The following is a 22,993-nucleotide window of genomic DNA, read 5'->3' on the forward strand; positions in this document are numbered from 1 at the left end:
GTCATCATCCGAATGAATCCTGTGGTTCTTCATAGTGTTCGGTACTTCCTCTTTCTACACCAGACCGCTACAATGTGAATTCAGAGCCGTTTCAAAAACAGGAAGCTTGCGCGTTAGGAAAGAACAATTCAGCTTTTATCTTCAGCTCCGTTTGTCTCATGGTGTTCGACTTGATTCGGAGAAACAATAAGTAAGTTTTGCGTCCGCCGTGATCTCCTGATGATGGGTGACACTTTAGAGAATAACTCTGAATGCCCTTCAGCTGTTAAGAGTGATGATGACGCTTCAACCGGAGGTCTCGGCATTCTGGAGAGCTCGACGCAAGGCAACCAGGACGATGGCCATGTTGTATTTGAAGACTCTGAGTTTCCGGGACATTTACAGAACGGACTATGTGATCTTCACCTAGAGGAGAGGCTAACAGACGTGACGCTCCACGTCCAGGGCCAACGCTTCTCCTGCCATCGGGTGGTTCTTGCAGCAGCCAGTCATTATTTCAGGTCAGGGAGATTTCTGTCTACACGCGTCTACAAATGAGTTGTTTTTAAACTTGAACGTTCTATTAAAACTTTGTGATTTCTGCAGAGCAATGTTTTGCAATGACTTAAGAGAGAAGCATGAAGAAAGTGTAAATATTAAAGGTCTCGACGCTGAAACCATGAGAACTCTTCTGGAATATACGTACACCAGTAAAGTCACCATCACTAAAGACAATGTTCAGAAGACGCTTGAGGCTGCCGGTCTGTTTCAGGTTTGTATCTAGCAAACATTTGGTAGAATGGGGTCGCAATATGCCAGATTTCACAATAACTGTGTAAATAATCCAATGCCGGTATCTGGTCATCATTTATTTGCCCTTATGCTGTTAAAAACCTGTGTATGACTATTTATGCAGTGGAACCCAAAAAAGAAGATATTTTGAGAAATGTCTCTGTGGTTTTGTGTCCATACAATGGAAGCCAATATTGTACGGTTACCAACGTTCTTCAAAGTATCTTCTTTTGTGTTCGGCAGATGAAAGTCACACGGGTTTGAAATGACACGAGGGTGAATAAATGAGGAAAAATGTAAAGAGAAAAGTTCAACCCAAAATGAAATTTCTCATTATTTATTCACCCTCTTGTCATTTTAAACCTGCATTACTTTCTTTCTTCTGCAAAACACAAAAGAAGATATTTTGAACAGGGTTTGCAAACAAAATCGCTGGTCCTTATTCAATTCTATTGTGTGGGCACAAAACCAATGGCACGTCAATGGGGACCAACAGTTTTCTGTCTTAAATATCTTCTTTTCTGTAAGTCTTATTTTGGGGTGAGCTATCACTTTAAGAACAAAGGCTGGTTGCATAAACTGCTAAGTTAGTCATATCCATTTTTCCGTCAAGAGGGTAAATTGGTCTAACTGAAATCTGTAAGACTTATTAGTCCTAACTAATTGTCATTGAGACTAGTTTATAGAGACGGTGTCTTAACTTAGTGACAAGGCCTATGTTTATGCAACTGGCCCCAAGTTTGATTCATTGGCCAAAAAACAAACACAAACTTAAGATTTTGTTAAAAATATAAATATTGTAACAATATCATTATTGTTGGTTCTTGTGAGTGTGACAGCCATATTGTAAAACTATTACAAGTGGTATGTCCATTACATGATCTCTATAAAACATGTGTGTGGTGGGGACATCACAGTGATGTCACTTTTCACTTCCTCAGCGCCCCGGTGTGGTATTTTGTTATTCTATTTTTCTTTTTTCGAAGAAAGCAAACCCCTCAGAAACAGCCAAAGTAGGCCTAGAAGAAGGAAGTGAAAATAAACATTGTTTACCGAAAGGATATTTCAGTTTTAGTCGTCACGCATCTATAGTTGGGTGGGGTCATATGTTCGCTATATATAGATGGTTTCAGTAGCAACTACAAACTAATCTTCAGGTTTACCTCCACAAAGAACAAAGTAGTTTTAATATAAATTAATACTATTCATCTTTGCAATTGCAAAAATAACAATTTCATTTATATTTATGTTCATTGTTTAATTGCTTGATGACATACATTGTGCAAACGATTGTATATTTTACAATGCAAGTTATGATTGTCAATCCTAGATCCGTTGAATAAATCAAAAAAGCATACCGATGGATGCAGAAAGCTTTAACCCATGTTTACTGCAGTTTCCCCGCATGGTTGATGCCTGTGCCAGTTATCTAGCGGAGGCCTTACACCCTGAAAACTGCGTAGGGATCCTGAATCTAGCTGACGTCCACTCGCTGGACCCACTAAAAGCTCAAGTCCACGGCTACATCATCCAGAACTTCTCTCAAGTCATGGATCACGATGAGATCCTGGAGCTTCCTGTAGATGTGCTGGCCAGTCTGCTCCAGCGGGATGATCTGGGGGTGACGGAAGAGGAGCAGGTTTTTGAGACTGTCATCCGCTGGGTGAGGGCACGGGAGCAGGAACGGCTGCCTTTTCTGCCCCGCGTTCTCACGCACGTGCGGCTGCCCTTGTTGGATCCGTGGTACTTTGTGGAGAAAGTGGAAGGAGATCCTTTGATCCGCAAATGTGCGGAAGCGTTTCCACTGCTGCAGGAGGCAAGAGTTTATCACCTCTCAGGAAATGAGGTCAGTAGTAATGGTTTTTTCAAGGTGAACTTTCTTTGAAATTCTAGTTTGCTGTTCTTATAACGTCGGTCAGGTCACGAGACTTTCAAACATGGGAAGTGAAACCAAAGGTTAAAGGGACAGTTGATTTAAAAAAAAAAACACAAAAGAAGATATTTCGAGAAAGGTCTCAGTAGTTTGTGTCGTTGAATGGAGACCAGTGTTGTTTACCAACATTCTTCAAAATATCTTCTTTTGAGTTCTGCAGAAAAAAAACTTAAACTGGTATTTGCGCCTTCCGGATGTTTAGCTTTTTGCATATTTGTCATGCTCAAATGATTCAGATCATCAAACAAATTTTTATATTACTCTAATAAATAGAACCATCATTTAAAAACTGCATTTTGTATTTACTCTGGATTTCTTTAAGGAAATTAAAAATCCAAACATTTCTGACCCTCCGTGAAAATGTAATTCAAAAAATCAGAAAGGGGCAGATCCTTTTTTCACACCACTGTAACTGTGTCATCATGCTTTCTATGTGCGAGAAAATGCTTATCTCATGTCATCGTGAAAAAACGTTTGAAAGTAAGTTGGGTAACTTCCCAAGGCAGACAAACCACAACCACAGCTCCAGTTCAGAACGCTCAAACAGCTGCACAGAAAAGCACGCGTTTGCATTTATCAAAACGCCCCCTTGGTCTTGGTTTTTGAAGGTGATCTCGGAGCGCACCAAACCGAGAGTGCAGGAGTTCCAGTCGGAGGTGTTCATGATCATCGGAGGATGCACAAAGGATGAGAAGTTTGTATCCGAGGTGACCTGCCTGGATCCGCTGCGCAGGAGCCGCTTAGAGGTGTCAAAACTACCAAACACAGACATGGAATCTGAGAACGAGAACAAGAAGTGGGTGGAGTTTGCCTGCGTCACCTTTAGAAATGAAGTGTACATATCTGGTGAGCAACAATAACACATTGGATGCTGTCACAGCTGCTGAAGCTGGGATATGATGTTTCTCGATAAATCGTATCAATTGTCTGCAACAGGTGGCAAGGAAACCCTGCACGATGTGTGGAAGTATAATGCGTCACTAAACAAGTGGATTCAGATTGAGTATCTGAACACAGGGCGCTGGAGACACAAGATGGCAGTCCTCGGAGGAAAGGTTTATGTGTTGGGTGGCTTCGATGGCATCCAGAGATTGAACAGCGTCGAAGCCTATGATCCATTTCACAACAGCTGGACAGAGGTGAGTCTGTGGCTCACAATCACTGTTTTCTATCACAATAATAATGTTACTACTGCCATAGATGTATAAACATAGATGCATCATCAGTTGCTGTATCAATTGGACGCTTTATCGAAGTCGTCCACCAGCTACACGCAAATGTTGTTTGCTGTTGAACAGAATTGAATTCTCTGTAAATGTTGTGGTGTATTAGAAAGCACATGGTTTTGGAATACAAAGGAGCTCAAATGTTTATTGTTCCAAGATGACACATCAGCGTGTCTGGATTGGTCGAAGGCTACGCAGACGTCACATATCTATGATTATACGGCAATATGACATGTTAACTTGAGGTGCATTAACAGTAGTAATAATCGTGGTTTATACATTTGTCATATTTGAGTAATAATCAATAATCATCATGTTCATTTAGTTACTCCGCAGGAATCTTGGTTTTTGTAGAGTCCATCTTGTTAATCCATTTTGTTTTGAATCTTCCCAAAGGCAGCGCCACTCATGCTCAGCGTGAGCTCTTTTTCAGCCGTCAGCTACGACAAGATGATCTTTGTGATCGGTGGAGGGCCCAACGGCAAGTTGGCCACAAACAACATGCAGTGCTTTGATTCAGAGTCAAACAGATGGACCTTAAAATGCCCAATGCCCACTGAGGCCAAATGCACAAATGCTGTGACCTTTAAGGACGATATCTACGTTGTTGGTTCGTGCTTTCATTTTAGAAACTTGAGAAAATCTAAGTTAAAGGGATAGTTGACCCCAAAATGAAAATCTTCTCATATATTCACCTTCATGTCACGCAAAACCTGTTTAGACCCCGTTTTGACGGACGTGCGCACCGGGATTGTAGCTTACTTCCGGTCTGTGTTTGGCTATTGTTTAATAATACACAGTTTATATTTAATTCAAGTTCATATTAATTTGTTATTATTTCATTGTATAATAGGCTAATTGTATTGAATAAACAAGTTGTTGAATGGTCTTGAGGCATTTAAAGAAACCTTGTGGATGTTGGTTTGTTACCGACGTTCTTCAAAATATCTCCTTTTGTGTTCCGCAGAAGATTTAATGTCATACAGGTTTGGAATGATGTGAGGGTAAACATTGAAATAATCTTGTTTTTTTGTATGCGAACTAGCCCTTTAAAACAAGACCAGACCGACAATTCAATTTAGCATCCTAATCTGTCTGACTTTATGATAAAGGTGGAGCGATGAAGGCATTATATTCCTACAGTCCTCTTGGAGATGCCTGGACGCTGATAACTCATCTGGGATGTGAAAGGGCCAGCTGTGGCATCGCTGCCTGCAACAACAAGATCTTCATCACCGGCGGTCGTGACGATAAGAATGAGGTCATCGCTACTGTTCTCTGCTGGGACCCGGAGGTGAAGAAGTTAACAGAGGAGTGTGTGCTGCCACGCGGAGTTTCCCATCACGGCAGCGTGACTCTCAGGAAATCATACACACATATACGCAGGATAACACCAGGGACAGTCACGGCATGACACATACAGCAGCTTTATACAATAGATTACATTTAATTTGACATTGTTCATTTGTAAAGTGTTTTTCATGTTACGGAAAATGCAAATTAGCATTTTGTGATCATAATGATTACAATATATGTGAAATTTGTAAAATGTATGATTTGGATTATTGATATATAACCAAGTATTTTTGAGCCACATACAAGCAAAACTATTTGCTTTTTGGTTAAGAGCCATTACTACAAAACAGTATTTTCTTATTAATATTTATACATTTTTTGTAAAGTTGATTATTTTATTTATATCAATGTATAAAGAATGTGTTTAACATCCAAATGTGAAAAAAATATCGTGTGATTTTGAACAAAACCAAAAAGCATTAAAGATTTTTCAAGTAATAACCATCAGTTTTATTTTGTGAAGACATGAATACAAAAGTTTTTCATTTCCGACATAAAAATAAGCTTTTATATATACACCGCACAAACAATACAGCTGTACAAAATACACACGCACAGGTCTCGTAAGGCTCCTCTGTGCAAATGTGATCCCTGAAATAAACAGATTTTAGCGGTCTGTCATTTTCCCACTTTGTCACTTTCAAGTTTAAAGTAAAATGCAACAAAGGTCAAATACATAAAAGGCACCACTACCTCGCCTAAAGAACTCTACGTGAGCCTGTCATAAGCAAGAACCGTTCATTGTGAACTGAACATCCACATCTCAAAGAGGTAACCAAGAAGTCTGTAAAATCATGATTCTGTGAATCAAGTGTTTAGTCCATTACGCCTCATCTCCTGTGCCTGCTATGGCTGTGCCCAGAATGTGACCTGCTCTGATGTTTGCTTCGTCCGTGATCGTTCGATCGGCCCCGGTCACGCTCTCGATCACGGTGGTCCCAGTGGTGACCGCTGCCGCGATCTTGCTTGTTTTTCGTAGAGTCACGGTCGCGGCCTCTTTCGCGAGACTTGCTGCGAGTTCGGCTCCGTGACTTCCTCCTTTTGTTTCCATGCCTACTGGACTCGCTCGCTCTGTGCTCCGTCCCCACCTGTGTAATCGGTGATGCCCTGCGACCTTTGTGTTGCCGTGGAGACGGACTGTGGCTGCTGTGAGAGCTGTACGTTCCAGAGTGGCTCCTTCGGCTAAAGAAAGCAGTAATATATGTGTTATTGAATCAGCATTAAGAGTATTTATACAGGAACATAAAAGTCTTAAAGGGAAAGTTCAACCACTTGAGTAATTCATGACAATTTTCATTTTTCGGCAAACTGTACCTTTAAAGGGACAATTTATCCCAAAAGTATTCTTTCATAATCTACTCTTTGGTAAATCCAACCCGGTATGATTTTTAAAACAAGATATTCGGAAAAAAGTTGATAGCTGAACATCACTTAACATCATTGACTTCCAATATCGACACAAAACCACAGAGACATTTCTCAAAATATCTTCTTTTGTGCTTCACATTGAAAAAAGAAGGATTTACAAATATAATACGGAAGAGAATAAATGCCAGATTTTTTTTGAAGTTATAAAGATCTCATGGACTTACCGCCTGCGTGGAGAGCGAGATACAGAGCGCGATCTCGACCGACTGTGGTGCTTGCCATTCTGAAACACTTTGCTATCCTCCTTTTTCACGCTCCTATGAAAAAAGCAAAGATTACACAATATGGCACAGTATATAGCGAAACCAACATCTGCCAATCATGTTAAGATATAAAACAACATATTCAAACGCTTACCCGTTCACGGGGCTTTTCGCAAACAACTGTCTGTTCTCAGGCTCTTTTGCTAGTTTAGAGTTTGGCGATTTTTCTTCTGCCTTGACTTCTCGTGGAGAACCTGAAAAAGCAAACATATTAGCTGCCTTCGAATTGACAAGTACTTGCAAAGATCTTACTCAACAAAGACGAATAGCCAAACAAACCCACCAGGTTTTGATGCTGGGGAAAATCCACCGAAGCCAAAGAGTGCTGGGGTGAGGTTGGGATTTTGTCCCTTGGCTTTCAGTTTAGCCTCTTCCAGGGCCAGCCTGTGCTTTTCTACCTCTTTTTCAAGTTGCTCACTGTTTGGCTGAGAAATAAATTTAAGTGTTGACAAGATCATCCAAAAACATCAAGCAGAAATAGGAAAGTCAAGGAATACTGGGAATACAAGGAATATTTAGGTTACGAAGTCAGTTATGGCTGTAGCATTGTACCTTGTTCCTCGAATAAAGCTTCATCGTGCTGACACATATTTCTTTGATGTCATCCTTAGTTGCTCCAAAGAGAAGATACCATTGTGGCTTAGAGGGAAGAGGAATCTGAAGAAATAAAGGTTTAAACACAATCAAGACATGAAATGTAACGTATCGTGGTTACAAACGTCAAAGTGATTTTTGAACACTCATCCTAAATCTTACCTCTAGTACTCGGGCGGCGAGGAAGATACAAGCACATGCTATGGTCTCCGGTTCAAATCTCACAAAGGCGTTGGTTCTGAGGGCATCGTTCATGTAGTTCCTGCAACGCATAGAGATACACCTATACAACACTTGCAATGCTCTCTCTCACACATCATCACCCGGAGACTCTTAACTTCGTGTCCTTTCCCTCTCTTTATTCAAACGTAGCCATGATGGAGGAAACTAATCTTAGCCAACTGAAGCAATCTCAAACGCTTTCAAAAAGTGTGAGGAGAGACAGACTGGTCAGTGGACAACTTACTGCAGCAAGATTCACATGAACATGTGCTTCGTATGAAGCGGTTAACAAGCTGTTTCACTGCTAAAGAAGCATTCAGAGCTCAAAAACTAACGACGGGCAACAAGCAAATCAAATCCTGGACCCCCCCAGGTCCAACACAGGCTGACGGTGCCTGGTGGCCATGGCCTTGCATCCAGAGAACCTCCGCTGAGAGCTCTCACTGGATTGGCTGGGGGACTCAAAGGCCGGCCAATGAGGTGGAAGGGCTCCTGGGTCTTGTGCCAGAGGAGTTGGGTGTTTTCTGTGACACTTACCACCATGGGCTACCCTTTAATCAAAGAGTAGAGAAAGGACAAAGTTAAACAGAGCTCTCCATAAGCCTCAACCTCAATGATGTGTGCAACAAGAAAACATGAAAAACATGACACAGAGTTAACCAATAAGGGGTCGATGCCGGAATAAAGTACCTCTCTTACCTGCCGTTATACCAAGCATTAACGCAATCATGTTTTATAATGCAGAGTTTCCACTAGTACCTGAGCACCAAACATCGGTTGATCTCAGATAAACGCTATCTTTCTTATGAGCAAATCAATGACAACTATCTGACTCTACCAGTGGAAACATAACACCGGTCCAACCATAAACCTGATCCAATGTGTCCACTACAAAGGGGAAATAAAATTCCATGTCATAATAAAGTAAGGGCAGTTTTATAAGCTCCGATGACTAAATCACACTTACCAGGCTGTTTGAACCAGCATCGGATTCTTCTCACATTCAAGAACTTGCAGGTACATGACTATAATCTAAAAGAGATGAACGAAAAATGTCATTATTGTAAAACGTTGTGGTTGTATTGTGGTTAAAGGCAGTCACACGCATATCTTAGTCTTTCTGATGTAAAGATCTTCTTTTAGTTTCCCGGTATGATTTCTTAGCTCAGAATTGACCAAAGTTGAAGTTTGAAATCCACCCAAAAAACGGCAAACTTTTTCACAAGCTTGTGTTTATATTCTCATGTATTGACATGTGAATGAATGGAAGTCAGCGCATAAAAGTGTAATGTGACTGCCCTTTTAATAAAATACATGTTCTTGATCATTTACTCACCGCCATGTCATCCAAGATGTTTATGTATTTGTTTATTTAGTCTGGGTTTTTGATGAAAACATTCCAGGATTATTCCCCCTATAGTGGACTTCAATGGACTCCAAACAGTTGAAGGTCAGAATTAGTTTCAGTGCAGCATCAAAGGGACTTAAACAATACCAGACGAAAAAAACAAATGAATATGCTTTATTAACACAAATGCTCGCCTTGCTCTGCGCTTTCATGACTTCGCGTAATACTTTTATTACGTTAAAAAGGTTGGTAGGGCAGGATGAAAAAAAAATCTCATCCTTTCCTCCATGTTCAAAATCATCCTACATTGTTTTTTTCCTTTTAACTCCTTGTTTTTGTAAACGCCGTTTGTCTTAATATTTGCACGTTCAACTTGTAAACACTGACTCGGTACTTCCGCCTATGTCACGGGTGACCTTTTCAACCGCAAGTACATGAAGGCGCATCGCAGAGCGAGGCGAACACTTATGTTTATAAAGCATTTACATTATTTTTTATAAAATGACGATCATTTCGCTAGATAAGACCCGTATTCATCGTCTGGCATCGTTTAAAGTCCTTTGAAGTGGCACTGACACTATAATTTTGACCGTCAACCTTCTGGAGTCCATTGAAGTCCACTACATCGATACAATCCTGGCACGTTTCTTCAAAAAACGTCATTTCTATATGATAAATGAAACAAATACATAAAAATCTTGGATGAAACGGGGTTGAGTAAATTATCATGAAATTTTCCTTTTGAAAATGAACTACTCCTTTAATAACAAACAAGACTGACCTTGTGTGGATGTTTGACATGAACGCAGAAGCCCAGCTCCTTCAGCACACGGCGCTCGGCTTTGATCACTTGGTTCTTGGTATTAATGTAATTTTGATCAAGGATGAGTGGGGTGCTCCTGGTTCAACACATAAAAACGTTAAACATCCCAGGAAAGAAATTGAACATTATCTAAACCGGCGAAACCGATAATGCACCGACTTACTTTTTACCCTTTCCATGTTTTAAATGGTGGAAGACGTTGATCACATCTCTCACCCGTCTTGGCGATTCCTCGATCTTTGAGGCCAAGTTCACACAGGCCATGGCAACGACCTGTTAAAAAAAAAGTGTCAATCACAACCATCTCCTCTGATGACAATAACTCCGTTTATACAGGATGACACATTTTCATTTAGTCATTTAGCAGACGCTTTTATCCAAAGCGACTTACAGATGAGGAAACATTAGAAGCAATTATAACAACAAAATACATAAGTGCATCAAACTAGTCCATTAAAGCCTAGCACAGTATAGAAAGCTAAGAATAGTGAGGTTAGTAAGTGTTTTTTTTATATATAAAGAAGGAAAAGGAAGAGAATTAGGAAACTCACCTCGACGTTGTGTTTGATGAAGGACTTGCAGTAAAATAACCGTTGAAACAAAACTTGACCAGTCGCCATCGCCACCTACGGTATAGCGAAAACAACATGTAAAAACGGTATTTCAAAACACTCACAACAAATAAAGCCAAGTTAGTCAGGCCGTTAAACAACAAAATAACTGTGTTAAACGACACACAACACACGATCGCGTCATCTAAATGACTCGCTTCGAGACAAAGGCCGACGGTTACGGTATACCGGCTAGTCAGCCAGCTATGCTAACGTCAACAAGAACATTAGCGTAAACGCAAATCACAATGCTCAATATAAGCAGACAGCGACCTGTGGCAGACGAAGAAGGATCCCGGCGGACTGGATGAGTTCACAGCCGAGAATCCGCAGATCCGTTTCTGTTTCTTGGTCGAGGCCATCCAGCATGGACGGGGTCGTGCCGAGTCTCTCCTCGCCCACGATCGAGTTGTCGATGGCCAGATACACTTCCGAATACAGCTTATCGCCGATAAGAATGCCGTCGCTGTTCTGTGGAGTGTTCAGACTCGGAGATAAAACACCCAGAGACATCTTGATACAGCGAAAGAGTTTCACCAAACGTAAACCCGTCGTCGTCCTGCCAGGCGGAAATGGCTACGTTTCGCGTGACGCAATTCGACCGCGGAAGTGACGTCCGTTGCTGGTTTCGAAATTCAAACTCCCGTCTCGCGAGATCTCGTTGGACTCGCGTTCTCACGCTAGACGTTGTATATTATAAGCCCCTTGTTTTGTGGATTATTATCAATATAATTTTTTTTAAATATTTAATCCGATCTTGTTACTTGAAAAGTTTCATATTCATAAATCTAAATATTTAAATGTCAAACCTCTTTTTCTCACATGATCTGTTTGTAATTGTTTTCCGTTTTTCAGTCTCTTAATTTATCAATATGTTTAAATTACACGATTCCCCCATTTCGTGATTTTTTGTTTAATGAGATCTGTTTTGGTTCTGTTGTTGACTGTTATTATCTGTATTGTTTTAAGAAATAATACAAATAAATAAACAATATTAGCCCCCTCGGGACAGATTGAATTGTCAAAATATAAGAGGTTTGGAATAAAAGTGAGAAAAACTAAACTTGGTTAATGTATTTGGCAAAAAGGCTAACTATAGTGTGCATTTTGATTCTCTGATGCACTGACGGTCATTATTCTGTGTTTTGAGTCGATACGCTTTGCACATGTACTGTGTGTAAATTATTGGCTTGATCTTTAGTTTAGACTCCAAGCAAAACTACGCAGCATGCATATCAACTTTTAAATGCATGATATTTCATAAAAACAGCAAGCGTGTCAATATATTTGGGGAATATATTAAAAAAAATGGGCAAATATGTACCTTGCAAACCCCTTTTGGCCACTGCTGTGCATTGGTTGAAGATTGATTCAATAATAATTCAAACTATTCTGCATTTATTTATAATTGGAAACGTTTATGGAAAAGTTGCGCAAGCTCTATTTTTGTCTTTCCAAGTCAAGTCAAGTCAAGTCAGCTTTATTTATATAGAGCTTTTTACAATTTTCATTGTTACAAAGCAGCTGTACAAGAAACATTGACTATAAGCAAAACATAAAAGGTTATGCAAGTCAAAACACAGGTCAAATATCAGACACACAATAAATTCCTATATGCAGTGTTAGTTAAATAAGACTACCAAATTCTAGCAGCCCCCCCGGCCAGGCAAACGGTGGCGAGGAACCCAAAACTCCATTGGAGGAGAAAAAAAACCTCAGAGGGAAATCAGGCCTAACCAGGGGATTCCAGTTCCCCTCTGGCCAAAGGTGCAGCCTCTGCACAAGCTCGACAGTGCGCGCACAACAAGGCAAAATAACAAAAATTTGATTTAAGATTAAAATTAATGATCTAATAGCGGCTGAAGTTTTGTAGAGTCGCCACGTCCTTCGTCCAGCTCTATCATCACAGCATTTGTCAGGTCTGGTTATGGACTGCGTCCTGCCTGCTCTAGTAACCTTGGAATCAACAAATGAGTGAAAATATCTTTGGGATTGAACACATTAATAGAATGCATTTGTATTCTTATCAATGTGTTGATTTTTTGTCCGTGGTTGTTTTTGTGAAATGCTTGTCACTAAGAGCATAGTAAACAAGATGTATACAAAAAGTCTTGCTGCAGTTCTGTGTTTTATGTCCAACATACGGTTGGGGCGGTTTCCCGGAGCAGGGCTTAAGACTGGTCCCAGACCAACTTCAGTTCAATTCAATTTTATTTATAAAGTGCTTTTCACAATGTGAATTGTTCCAAAGCAGCCTTACAGGGGAAAATAAGAAAAAATGAAACAAAAAAAAAACGGTCAAACACAGCACAGTGCATGGTGTTAATATAACAAGTTAAATTATTCTAGTAAATAATATCTAATGTCAGCATCTCCTGGTGGTTTATTTAGCATATTTTGCATTAAGTGAATGCTTGGCTGAAAAGATGCGTTTTTAATCTAGATTTAAATTGGGCGAGTGTGTCTGACCCTCGAATAGTATCAGGAAGGTTATTTCAGAGTTTAGGTGCTACGTATGAGAAAGCTCGACCCCCTTTGGTGGATTTAGATATTCTAGGTGTTATTAAAAGTCCTGCGTTTTGAGATCTTAGAGAGCGTGATGGGTTGTAGTGTGATAGAAGCTCTGTTATGTATGTGGGGCTAAACCCTTTAAGGCTTTATAAGTGATTAAAAGAACTTTAAAGTCAATACGATACTTAATGTGAAGCCAGTGAAGGGTTGATAACATTGGGGTTATGTGATCGTATTTTCTGGACCTGGTCAGAACTCTGGCAGCTGCGTTCTGAACTAACTGTAGTTTGTTTATTGATGATGCAGGACAGACACTAAGTAGCGCATTACAGTAGTCACATCTTGAGGTCATAAATGCATGAAGCTTCTCTGCGACAGCAACACAAATAATATTTCGTGTAATAATATTTCTTGGCAACATTTATTAGGTGGAAAAAGGCTGTTTTTGTGACATTTGAGATGTGATTTCGAAATGACAGGTTGCTGTCTAATATAACGCCTAGATCTTTTACTGTATTTGTTGGCGTAACAGTACATCCTTCAACTTGCAGGTTATAATCCGAAATATTCGGTTTTCGTGTCTTTGGTCCGATAAGTAATTATATTCCCTCACACATATGATGCATCATTGGCGGCTGAACAGCACAGTGTTCCATGAGGGAACATCATGCAGCTTTTTCTTCCATAAATCACTCACTGGTACATTTTAAGCAGGTGATTATTCATCCGATCTGTCCGAGACCGGGGGATGTAAAATGCACTCCAGATCTGCACGCTTGAAGGGCACTATTGGGATCTGGTTAGTTTCACCTCACTGCTTCGGGGGAGAACATATTCCACAGTGAGGGTTTGAATGAATCCTTGTTAGCGATCTCGGTGCGATTTAACATCACTATCTATCATCTGACATAATCGCCTGAAAATCTAGTTTGAAACAAAACAAAGGTGTGCAAGAAGATTGTTGACACGCTGGCTGAGTTCTCTCTCTGTGCTTTATGTTACAGCGCAACGTACACGAGACATCTTGTATCGTTTACTGTCGAAGCTCATCTACGTCACACAGCCCTCTGAGCTTAACCACCATTATGAACAAGACATCAGATCTCTTATAGGTGGCTGTTTTCTAAATGCACGTCTACCGAAAGGAAATGACATCACTGCAGTATTTAAACAATATAGTGTTTAGTGTTGCAGCCATTGGGGCAACTCGGTGAAATTGGTAACAGCCGTCTATTCGAGGTTTGTGTAACCAGCTTTGTAACTTAGTTCATACAATCTCACTTGTGACCCTGGAGAACAAAACTTCAAGGTTAATTTTTCGAAATTAAGATTTTTACATCTGAAAGCTGAATAAATAAGCTTTCCCTTGATGTATAGGATGATATGGCGATATTTGGCTGATCTGGAATCTGGAATCTTGTGGTGCGAAAACATTTTTAAATATTGCGAAAATTGCCTTTGAAGTAGTCCATTTCAAGTCCTTAGCAAGGCATATTACTCACAAAAATAAAGCTTGGACATATTTAAAGTAGGAAATTAACAAAATATCTTCATGGAACATATAAATATGCATTTATAATTTTGACCCATACAATGTATTTTTAGCTTTTACTAATAATGTTCCTATGCTACTTATTTTTGCTGTAGTTATGCAGCTAGTTACTAACTGTAGATTTATATTTTTCAAATTTATTGGCAACAGTCCGTTCTAAGATAAATGAACATATAACATTCATCTTTTTCTTTACAGAAGAGAAGATAAAATAACAACCTCATGCAAAGCATTCCGGGAACCAGAAATCCACAGAAACCTTTTTCAGTTTTAGTTCTAATTTTGGTTCCCAGAATGCTTTGCATGAAACATAATTTCTACATAACGTTTGTACAGTGGTTTTGTGGTCCAGGGTCACATTTGTACTTTTAAGTATGGTTTGCTTTTGTGCAAGTTTGGGTTAATAGTGAGACTTTAGTATTGTTTTTTGTACTAATTGTATGTTTTTGTATGAATTAGTCACCTTGTAAACATAGTTTAAATTTCCTGTGCTGACAGAAGACATACTGGATCTTTCACCTTTCTCCTTAATGCTCCACGGTTCCGACCCGAGTTCAGTTTCCATTCTCTAATGTCCGGTGGAAATAAAGGTGAGACCATTTAAATTGGGTGTGGGCTATATAACCGAAACAAGTGTGCAAAGTTTTCTATGCCTGCTTTATATTCAAGTGTATTCTTAACTATACTGCTTGATATTAAAAGCTTTATTATAGGGTGATTGACCTGGCTTATAAACTCTGTATGTACAGTTTCATAGGACACCTGCTGAAAGCTCAGTTCTGAATACCTCATAATCCAAAAGCCGTTTATAGAAACCGCTCAGATCTGGTGTTGCCGTGTCATGTTGAGTATAATTCCCACCTCACCCCCTAGGAGGCACAGTGTAAATATTTCCATCGCCGCATGTTCTCATTTTTACTCTGACTGAGAGCTCTCTGTTCTGAACCAGTTCATGTGATCATCACAGATGTCTATGTAACATAAACAATAAGGAGAATGAATCTCAGCTACTGCTCTGGCATCAGATGATAAAACGCTGATGGATTTCAGAAACTTCTGAGAATTTCTCTTATTGTCGTTTCTAAGTGTGGAAAACAGATACGTCTTCATTTTTCCAAACCTGAAATGTCAGTCTTAAAGGATCAATTCTGTTTATGGGATCCCAAACATTTAATACATTCATTTAGGTTGGTTTGTTGAGCAGATATTTAGTATATGTGCATATTTTTGTTCGAGTACAGTGAAGAACAAACACAACTTTAAACTACTTATTGGTTGGGCCATTCACAACAAATGAAAACCTTATTTTTCACATTTAAAAAAATCCATTGTAATTGTCATGTTTTTATCTTGTCTTCACTTTTACAAATTTTAAATTGCCTGGAGCTTTTAACCTCTTTATACTCTTGCAGTTTCCGAAATCAGCTTTAACAAGTTCAGAGGGGTCTGGGTGTTTGGTTAGTCGCTTTGGATAAAAGTGTCTTCTAAATGACTAAATGTAAATGTAGTGAAAGCTCTTCATCGACAACCCAAAAGGGGAACAGCTTCAAGCCGACATCCACAAATATGACCAAAAACTAAGTAAACGTTTGTACAGTATTTACTCTAGGCTTGATCACAAAGGCAATGCTCAACCGTGGTCCCCTCGGTTTGCTGAAATGTCAAAGTTTTTTACAAGTAAACATGTCGTTATTGTTTGGTGACAAATGACCTCAGCGCTACGAGAGCGTAAGTGGCTATATGGCTGAGATGTTAGCAGAAGCGTCATGGCCCTGCGTGCATATGGTCTATTATATGGACATTTTTTTGTTCAAAATAAGATGCATTTATTTATTTCATTCCCAAAGTCCTAGACAACATTTTGTGTTTAAACACTTCTGTACATGCCGGACACCAGAGTAGACACTGAATCCATATTAAAACAATGCTATTTCTGTCACTTTCATAACACGGCATATTGGAAACTACAGACACACCCCAGACGGGGTAGATTACCCTATGTGGTGTGGCTCGGTTTTACAGACGTTTGTCCTCCCTTCAGTAAATTATTTGCTGAGAAGTGGGTGGAATATTAAAAATGCAAAAAAATCCAACTTGAAAATGTTCATCAAGGTTACTTGAACATAAACATTTTTGCAGAAGGAGACAATATACTATTTTGTGATCAAAATCCGTCCACAGCGTGTTGCTATCAAATACGGTGTTGACTGGATTTACAAGTTGTGCAAAATTTGCTAAATTATGCAAGATTAATTGTAAGAGTTGTTTTTTAATGAATGATGTTTGTGTTTCTGGTGTTGAGGTTAAAGTGCATAATAACATGCTCCTTAATCTGAAACTGGATTCAGCACAAACTGTTTGAGCATTGGACCAATGTTTTGGCCTGCCTTCATTAGATTTGATTATAATGTGTTTATAATGTATTGAAAATCATATAAGAAAACTTCATATTTTGGGTTGGATGGACTTAAATCCATAGTTGAGTGAACTAACAATTGTGCCGGTGGTCCAGTTATTTCACTTTGGTTCAACTGAGTTTTACTTTTTGTAATTACTTAGATAATTTGACTTGATCAAAAGTTGAGTAAAATAACTTTGCTCAGATTTTGCCCATTTTCAATCTGGACAAAATTGATCTGAAACTTTCCAAAAGTCTGCAGTATGATGTTTAGTTTAAAAATAATCTGTTCAGATTTTAAAAGTCTTGTCGTGTATTCCAGTCATAAGAAAGAAAAAGCTATAGGGGAAATTGGTACTAAGATTTTTTGGTTGTGTGCCTCAAAATCTTTTGCAGTGTACATCTGATACATACTGAGAAAAATACTTTCGTTGAACATGTACAGTCCTCAAACAACAGGTTTTACTGCCATAATACTGCAAAAAATTTTGCTTTGTCTTCGAGTTTTCGGTCTAATTTTTTTATGTTGATATTTCTGTCTTCTGTACTTCTGATATGTTGGACTTCACCCAAAAATGAAAATTCTGTCATCGTTTATTCACCGTTGAGTTCCCAATCTGTATAAATGTCTTTCTTTCTGATGAACACAGAGGAAGATATGTGGAAAAATGCTTGTTAATAAACAGATTTTTTCCCTCATTGAATACCACACACAGAAAAAAAATGGTTCTTCACCGGTTCTTCACCGGTTCTTCGGGATGATTGAGGTGCTATATAGCACCGCTACTGTATAAAGAACCAGTTAAGCACCTGTATGGTTCTTCAGTGGTTCTTCATTGGTTCTTTGGGGTTGTTAAGGTGCTATATAGCACCACTGCCGTACAAGTAAACGTTAACCCCTCAGTATATAGTTATTTAGGATCTCAACTCTCTCTTAGTCTCTTTAGTTGGGGAAAGGATTGAAAACAACATAAACAACAAGATAATTCTGGGATGTGAGAGCTGTTAGTTGTAGCTTAAATTATGTGGAAGGAGAAAGGAGGATGAGAGAAAGCTAAAACATGGTGAACGGCTGTAGTCTTTGAATGAATGTAAATGGATAAGACACTTCACATGGGTGTGCGAAGTCACAGAAATTATATCACAAACTCAATTTTTGGGCTATTGCCTTTTTCTCATATATTAACTTTGCTTTGTGTTATTTAGTGAAATATTATATATGAATGTTTTGTGATTTAAGCTTATATAATGACCTTTCTGTTGGAAACTGCATTCAAGTAGACTACTAATTTCCAATGTCTTTAGTGTGTCACATACTGGGTGAAAAGCAAAATATAATAAATTATAAATAGGCAATATTCAGATAGATTATCAAAAGCATTCTCAATATTCTCAATAACTATAGTCTTGATATTAGACATAATACAACAATGGTTATGTGTCCTGCCCACAAAAATGAGTTGGAAGTGTTTTTTATCACACCATTGTTTTAAATTATATCTTACATATATAGTTACATTTCATTTATAAAAGGTTTAGACCGTACCATCTTTAATCTTATTTACATAGATTATAAAATCCCACCATGAACAAGAATTTAAATCGCTAAAAACCTGAGCTGGACCTGCTCAGAACTACCTTTGACCAGAGCACGTCACGTAACCTAGCAACCATTCGCCAATCAGGTGGACGCACCATGCAAGCGCGAGTTCAAAGCTTCCTGAGGAGAAAACTTCATCGTTGGACGCGGATTCAGACGGAGAAGCAAATATATATCGAGGTGAGTAACAGTGCCACAGAAATATGCTCTTTACAAAATGTATTCTACAGGCGACATTTTTCATTTGTATTTGCAAACGTAACTTTAACTTATAGCGTTTTGTGACAGAGCCAAACCAACCGCGTAAGGTAACGCTAAATTGCAGATTTAGTTTTCTTTAATATGCGATTACCATCCCATTCACGCTCAAAAAACACCAACAAAGTCGAACCAGCTGTAATTGCTAGTTTTAAACAAAAAAACGAACCAACCGACAACGTTAACGTTAACCTCGAGACTAAAAAAACAGGGTTCATTTAACGTAACAGAGATAAGTTTACAAACAGTAAAGTGTAACGAAATATCCTTGGTTTCATAATTACGTGTATATTTTGTGTATCTGTATTTACAGTAAGCGATTCATTGCAAGTGTTAATGAATTGGATTTAAGACATTTAATGGCCTTGTGGTCATTTAACTGATTTACAGTAACTGTTCAGTTTAAATTGTGTTAAACTACTGTTCTAGCAGATATTAGTAATTCAGGTTTTCATGTAGGCATAATAGCAGATAATGTTATAGGCTAACATTCACCTTTATTTTATCTTTTTCTTTAGACTCTGACAGACTTTAGGAGTTGGACTTCTGTTCAAGTTTGCCAGCGGCTAAAAGATATCGAATTGGGGGAATTCTGTGAAACTTTTTTGGGTAAGGTTCAAGTATTCTGCAATTGATGTACCAGTGCCCTAATTGCCATGTTAGAACATTCACTTACAACAAATACCTCAGACACCTGCAGTATTTCCATGAAAGTGAGCCACATTTCTTTGTTGTATGTGGACACAGTGGCTGCCTAAAAAGGTACAAAAGAGTAAGTTCTTTACGTATCCATGTTTTTCGGACTCATAAAATCCCAAAGTGTGCCAAGAAAATATCCCCCACATCATTACACCACCACCAGCCTGAACCGTTGATACAAGTCAGGATGGATCCATGCTTTCATGACGTTGACGCCAAATTCTGACCCTACCATCCAAATGTCACAGCAGAAATCGAGACTCATCAGACCAGGCAACGTTTTTCCAATCTTCTATTGTCCAATATTGGTGAGCCTGTGCGAATTGTAGCCTCCGTTTCCTGTTCTTAGCTGTCAGGAGTGGCACCCGGTGTGGTCTTCTGCTGCTGTAGCCCATCCGCCTCAAGATTCGACGTGTTGTGCATTCAGAGATGCTCTTCTGCATACCTTTGTTGTAACGAGTGGTTATTTCAGTTACTGTTGCATTTCTATCAGCTCGAACCAGTCTGGCCATTCTCCTCTGACCTCTGGAATCAACAAGGCATTTTCTCCCACAGAACTGACGCTCACTGGATATTTTCTCTTTTTCGGACCCTTCTCTGTAAACCCTAGAGATGGTTGTGTGTGAAAATCCCAGTAGATCAGCAGTTTCTGAAATACTCAGACCAGCCCGTCTGGCACCAACAACCATGCCACGTTCAAAGTCACTTAAATCACCTTTCTGCCTGATTCTGACGCTCGGTTTGAACTGCAGCAGATCGTCTTAACCATGTCTACATGCCTAAATGCATTAAGTTGCTGCCATGTGATTGGCTGATTAGAAATGTGCGTTTACGAGCAGTTGGACAGGTGTACATAATAAAGTGGCCGGTGAGTTTAGTATTGTGCCTTATTTAAACATAACATGGCATAGTTGACTGGAACAGGTTATAATGTCATTGATCACTTTATTATGTTTATATTTATATTATCACTTTATGACACTTATTTGTTACATTTTATTGACAACCCTCATTTATGACAATTTAACTTCCCTTAATAGGTAGATGCCGGAGAAGATGAACGAAGCATCAAGGAACATCTGTGAGCAATGAAGGTGGAAACTGAGAAGCTTCGACCAAATATAGAGCTCAGAAAAGAAAAGTTGGCACTGATTAAATGCTACCAAAGAAATTTTATGTCCAACCACAGCACAGAGGAGGCTCTCTGTGAGTTCACGTGTTTTAGACTGGCCAAAATAGTAAGTACAGTAGTATATTAATTGGCTCCTTTAATTGAGTTATGGCTATATTTTAATACGCGTCTTTTTTACTTAATCGGAAGCTACTTTGGACTTTGAGAGACCACACATCTGTTGATGTGGACCAACGACTTCTTGCGCAGCTGTCTGTAATGGCACCTCGAGTCCTTGAAGAGTCCCCTGAAAAAGAGATTCAGGCGCAAAATTGAGGACTGTGTAAATGGCAGACTAAAAAAGGTAATTCAATCTGCACTGCTTAGATAGTCTCCCTGCATGTTTCTGTCTGCACAGTAATGAATGTTTAAAAAACTAAACAAGTATTTGGTGAAAGCATCCACCATGTTATGTCAACCTAATGAGGTTATTGTATTTAAAGGCCTACTGTTGGAAGCAGCTATTTTGCTCTTACCTGCACTGTTCAAGGAGGACCCAGGGTTGCTGTTTGAGGTTGAGGTAAGCCATGAACATTTGATTACAGTTTGAAGAACTTATTGCACATTTTTTACATTGAAAACACTGAAATGGAACATTTACACAAGTAGTAAACTTAGTTAGTTATTTACATTCACACTCCACAGAAGTCATCTGCATTGGTTTGGTTCCGATCGGTCGAAAAACCAAGGACTAGTTCGCAAAAGTAGGTTTTTTACATCATCAGCGATAACTCGCAAACCGTTTGCTGGACAGAAGTGGTTCCAGAGGCAAGTTTCCTGTAGCTCAGTGGTAAGAAATAAATTGTATCCTGTATTTATTCTAACTGTATATCCTGCACCTGCTAATTGCACTTCTGGTTAGACCTAAACTACATTTTGTTACACTGTACTTGTATATGTGTAATGACAATAAAGTTGAATCTAATCTAATTTTGTATTGCCTCTGTTTATTCGCTTTATTTAAGCATATATTTTATTTGCTGCTTAAATGCATAAATGCTTTAAAGGTTTTTAAATCTATGGTGTTATGGTGTTTTGATACGATTAAAAAATGTTTTTTAATAAGTGTCATTTATTAAAGCATTTCAACTTGTCTATGGTAGTATCTGGCATTAAAATGAGCCCTACTAGATAAATTAAAACAATATACGACACCTGTTATGGTTCTACCTAGCACCTTTTGAGAAATGCTATAACGCTTCTTTATAAGTAGGTGCCATATAGAAGTTCTCCTATGATTATGATCCAGAGAACCATTGTTGGTTCTGTTGAGCACCATTAAGCATAAAGTGCTATATGGCACCTTTAATGGTTCTACATAGCACCATTTGATAAAGGTGCCATATAGCACCATTTAAAATAGGTGCTATATAGCACTAAAAATGGTTCCCCTATGATTACGAGCCAAAGAACCACTTTTAGTGCTATATAGCACCATTTGTTTTTTGTGTGCAGAGTAGGAAAAAATACAATGGTAGTCAAAGTGCCCGAAAACTTTTTGCTCTCATACATTCTTCAATATGTCTTTTGTGTTCAACAGAACAAATAAAAAAGCATAGGCTAATGTCATTTTTCCTACTATGGGAATCAAAGTGGAGCATGATCTGTTTGGCTATAGCATTCTTCCAAATATCTTTCTCTCTGTTCATCAGAAAGAAATGTTTACAGATTTGGAGCAACTCAATGGTGAGTAAACGATGACAGAATTTTCATTTTTGGGTGAGGTATCCCTTTAAATTATATATATATATATATTATAAATCAACAATATCACATGTAAAGCATCAAAACATGTCGCGTTGAATGATTCAAACACCAATACAATTGAAAACTGTATTAATTCCAGCCGAGACGATTCTTTTCTATGGTTCACTTTGTTTTGTTATTAATAGTTTGTCCATGTGTTCTAAAAAGCCAGTCACTAAGCTTGAAGTAATTTCCAAGTCACTATATTGGTTTGCACAGTTTGGTTCCTAGAGGCGTTTTTCTCTTTCTAATAAGTTGAACTCAAGTCAGAAAACGCTCCAAGGAAACCAAAGTTAATATTTACAGGGCCTATAATAAGAGCTGGAAGCTCGGGGGTGAATAGCATTATGAAGTTACATCAACCCAGTGATCATTGGACGTGCACATCATCAAACATTCAGAGGTCCTTAGATTTAAAACTCGATTATTTTTGTCCAAGGATCTCTTCCGACCCTTGTTCCTTCACCTGAGGCAGGTTTCTAA

General features: G+C 38.8%; 2 protein-coding genes and 1 long non-coding RNA gene across 4 annotated transcripts; 2 read left to right on the top strand and 1 right to left on the bottom strand.

Annotated features, from left to right (window-relative positions):
• The first annotated feature begins 58 nt into the window (after positions 1–58).
• On the top strand, positions 59–5,722 carry klhl6 (kelch-like family member 6). Of its 2 annotated transcripts, XM_079452304.1 has the most exons (8): positions 59–190; positions 263–500; positions 586–751; positions 2,168–2,617; positions 3,313–3,550; positions 3,641–3,843; positions 4,327–4,540; positions 5,043–5,722. In XM_079452304.1, the coding sequence occupies exons 3-8, from the start codon at positions 590–592 to the stop codon at positions 5,342–5,344; spliced, it is 1,569 nt and encodes a 522-aa protein (XP_079308430.1). In that variant the 5' UTR covers positions 59–190; positions 263–500; positions 586–589; the 3' UTR covers positions 5,345–5,722. The 2 variants fall into 2 exon arrangements, with proteins under 2 accessions (XP_079308430.1, XP_079308429.1); XM_079452303.1 differs by having other exon boundaries at positions 59–500.
• Positions 5,362–11,244, bottom strand: ccnl1b (cyclin L1b). The gene is made up of 11 exons (XM_079452311.1): positions 10,849–11,244; positions 10,516–10,590; positions 10,128–10,237; positions 9,923–10,040; positions 8,761–8,825; positions 7,734–7,833; positions 7,530–7,634; positions 7,261–7,402; positions 7,072–7,171; positions 6,879–6,971; positions 5,362–6,468 (listed from the first exon to the last, which is right to left on the bottom strand). The coding sequence occupies exons 1-11, from the start codon at positions 11,086–11,088 to the stop codon at positions 6,117–6,119; spliced, it is 1,500 nt and encodes a 499-aa protein (XP_079308437.1). The 5' UTR covers positions 11,089–11,244; the 3' UTR covers positions 5,362–6,116.
• A 9,393-nt stretch (positions 11,245–20,637) lies between these two features.
• Positions 20,638–21,621, top strand: LOC306892439. The gene is made up of 4 exons (XR_013786467.1): positions 20,638–20,831; positions 20,915–21,068; positions 21,208–21,284; positions 21,410–21,621. It is a non-coding gene; the product is annotated as an uncharacterized lncRNA (long non-coding RNA).
• Positions 21,622–22,993: the final 1,372 nt, after the last annotated feature.

This window comes from Barbatula barbatula, assembly GCF_947034865.1.
Source record: "Barbatula barbatula genome assembly, chromosome: 3".
NCBI classification, from domain to species: Eukaryota; Metazoa; Chordata; class Actinopteri; order Cypriniformes; family Nemacheilidae; genus Barbatula; species Barbatula barbatula.